Source organism: Limulus polyphemus, unplaced genomic scaffold (assembly GCF_000517525.1).
Source record: "Limulus polyphemus unplaced genomic scaffold, Limulus_polyphemus-2.1.2 Scaffold2510, whole genome shotgun sequence".
In the NCBI taxonomy this organism is placed as follows: Eukaryota; Metazoa; Arthropoda; class Merostomata; order Xiphosura; family Limulidae; genus Limulus; species Limulus polyphemus.
The window spans coordinates 135,029-136,880 of record NW_013668120.1 but is presented as its reverse complement, the minus strand read 5'-3'; the positions used below and the strand labels follow the sequence as shown (position 1 = coordinate 136,880).

Genomic DNA, 1,852 nt, shown 5'->3' with positions numbered 1-1,852 from the left:
CCACCCACCGCCAACTCTTGGGTTACTCTTTTACTAATGAATAGTGGGATTGACCGTCACATTATTAACGCCCCCACGGCTGAAAGGGGCGAGCATGTTTGGTGTGACGAGGATTCGAACCCGCGACCCTCAGTTTGCGAGTTGAGCGTCTTATCCACCTGGCCATGTCGTGCCAAATTAATTAGAACAATTTCTTTGTATACAGTTAAGCACAAATCTACACAATGGGCTATCTGTGCTCTGCCCACTACGGGTATCGAAACCAGATTTATAGCATTGTAAGTCTGCAGATACACCTCTGCATGAAATTTTTAACAAGTCTTTAATAAAATATTGGGCAATCCACACAAAAAAAAAGGGTTGAAAAACTTACATATTTAACAATTCTGTCCTATTCAACAACTAAAAATACACTACATCTGACATTTCTTAGTTACTTATCAAAGCTGAAACTTGGATAATAAACAAAAAAATGTAGTAAAATTATTATGGAATGTGGTTTAAATCTTTCCTTTTATTACAGAAAAGCATAGTTAAAGTAGGACAATCAAAATTTAGTAAATACAGAAATGCTGAAATTTGAATCAAGGAAATCAAAAATCAAAAAAGACAATACTAAAGGCAACTTTTGTTTCTGGTCAAACACTTATACATCAATCTGACACTTATACATCAATCTGACACTTATACATCAATCTGATATGTTTAAGACATTTTTATTAAATAATATTTTGATAAAGTATCAAAATTATAAATGTTATGGATTATGAAATCATGACTTTGGGTAGAACTATACAATCATTTAAGCATAAAGACTAATTAATTTAATGTTATTATTATTACTAGCAGAACTGCCACCCTATTGGCGGCTGTTTGTACTAGGAATTACTAATTGTAATATTCATACCTCATTGAAAAACATTTACAAAATGTGAACATTTCCTAAAAAGATTTTTCTTGGAAGTACTGCACGGGAAAAAGTGTTTGGGTTGTGCTGATTATTATAAACTGTAATGCTTTAATATATTAAAAGTAGTACCCTTTATTGAAAAACTACAGTTTTTTTTTTAAACTCCATTTTTATAGTACTATACTTACAAATTGTGAGGAGAGTACTTTTATTTAAAATTGTGTTCTGTGATAAAGAAATGGTTGTTGCACATACCGTAGATATTATTATCATAAAAATTAATAGTTAATTAGTAACTAGCCTTAAGTTATTGTATAGGCTACTAACTCAACAACGATTCAATAGCTCACAAATCTGGGTTATGATATCTATGAAAAGAGAAATATTGAAGAAAAAGTTTTAGTTACTGAAGAAGATGTAAGGATTCCTCACCCGATAAAGCATGAAAGTTCTTCTAATGGTTTCAAAAACAATAAGTGTTGTCCAAATACAAACAGCAGAGTCTACATAAAAATTCCCACAAGAGGGCCACAGTACAGCCAAGCTGAACAACCCCAGGTAAAACATGTAGAAAATCTAGAAGATTATAACAAAACAATACACAATCTTTTCTTCAGAGAAAATACTAGCTATACAATTTCAGGTTAGCTTCAAAATTATCATTTTAGAGCAAACAATATATGGTTTTTTTATTGTTATATTTATTACCTAACAGTGTTTATTTCTAATCATATAGTTAAACTATTAAAATAACATGTTTGAGTATTCTACATAACCTAAAAAATGGATCAAATATATAATCTACACAGTAACTATAAAACACAAAAGTACAGAAATGTATAAATTCCCATAAGAAATAGAATTGTACTTTAAACTTTTAAACCTACAGAACACTTATTTCAAATTGTAAAAAAGAAAGTTTTATGAATTTCGATGACGAGG

The 1,852-nt window shown here is 30.3% G+C and overlaps 1 protein-coding gene across 3 annotated transcripts in view; it reads right to left on the bottom strand.

The window, feature by feature from the left end:
- Positions 1 to 1,852, bottom strand: part of LOC106467158 (protein ced-11-like) — a 51,628-nt gene that overhangs the window by 16,860 nt on the left and 32,916 nt on the right. For all 3 annotated transcript variants that reach the window (XM_022395291.1, XM_022395292.1, XM_022395293.1), the window contains exon 16: positions 1,343 to 1,486. In XM_022395291.1, the coding sequence (XP_022250999.1) occupies positions 1,343 to 1,486 (144 nt within the window). The remainder of the gene's footprint in view (positions 1 to 1,342; positions 1,487 to 1,852) is intronic.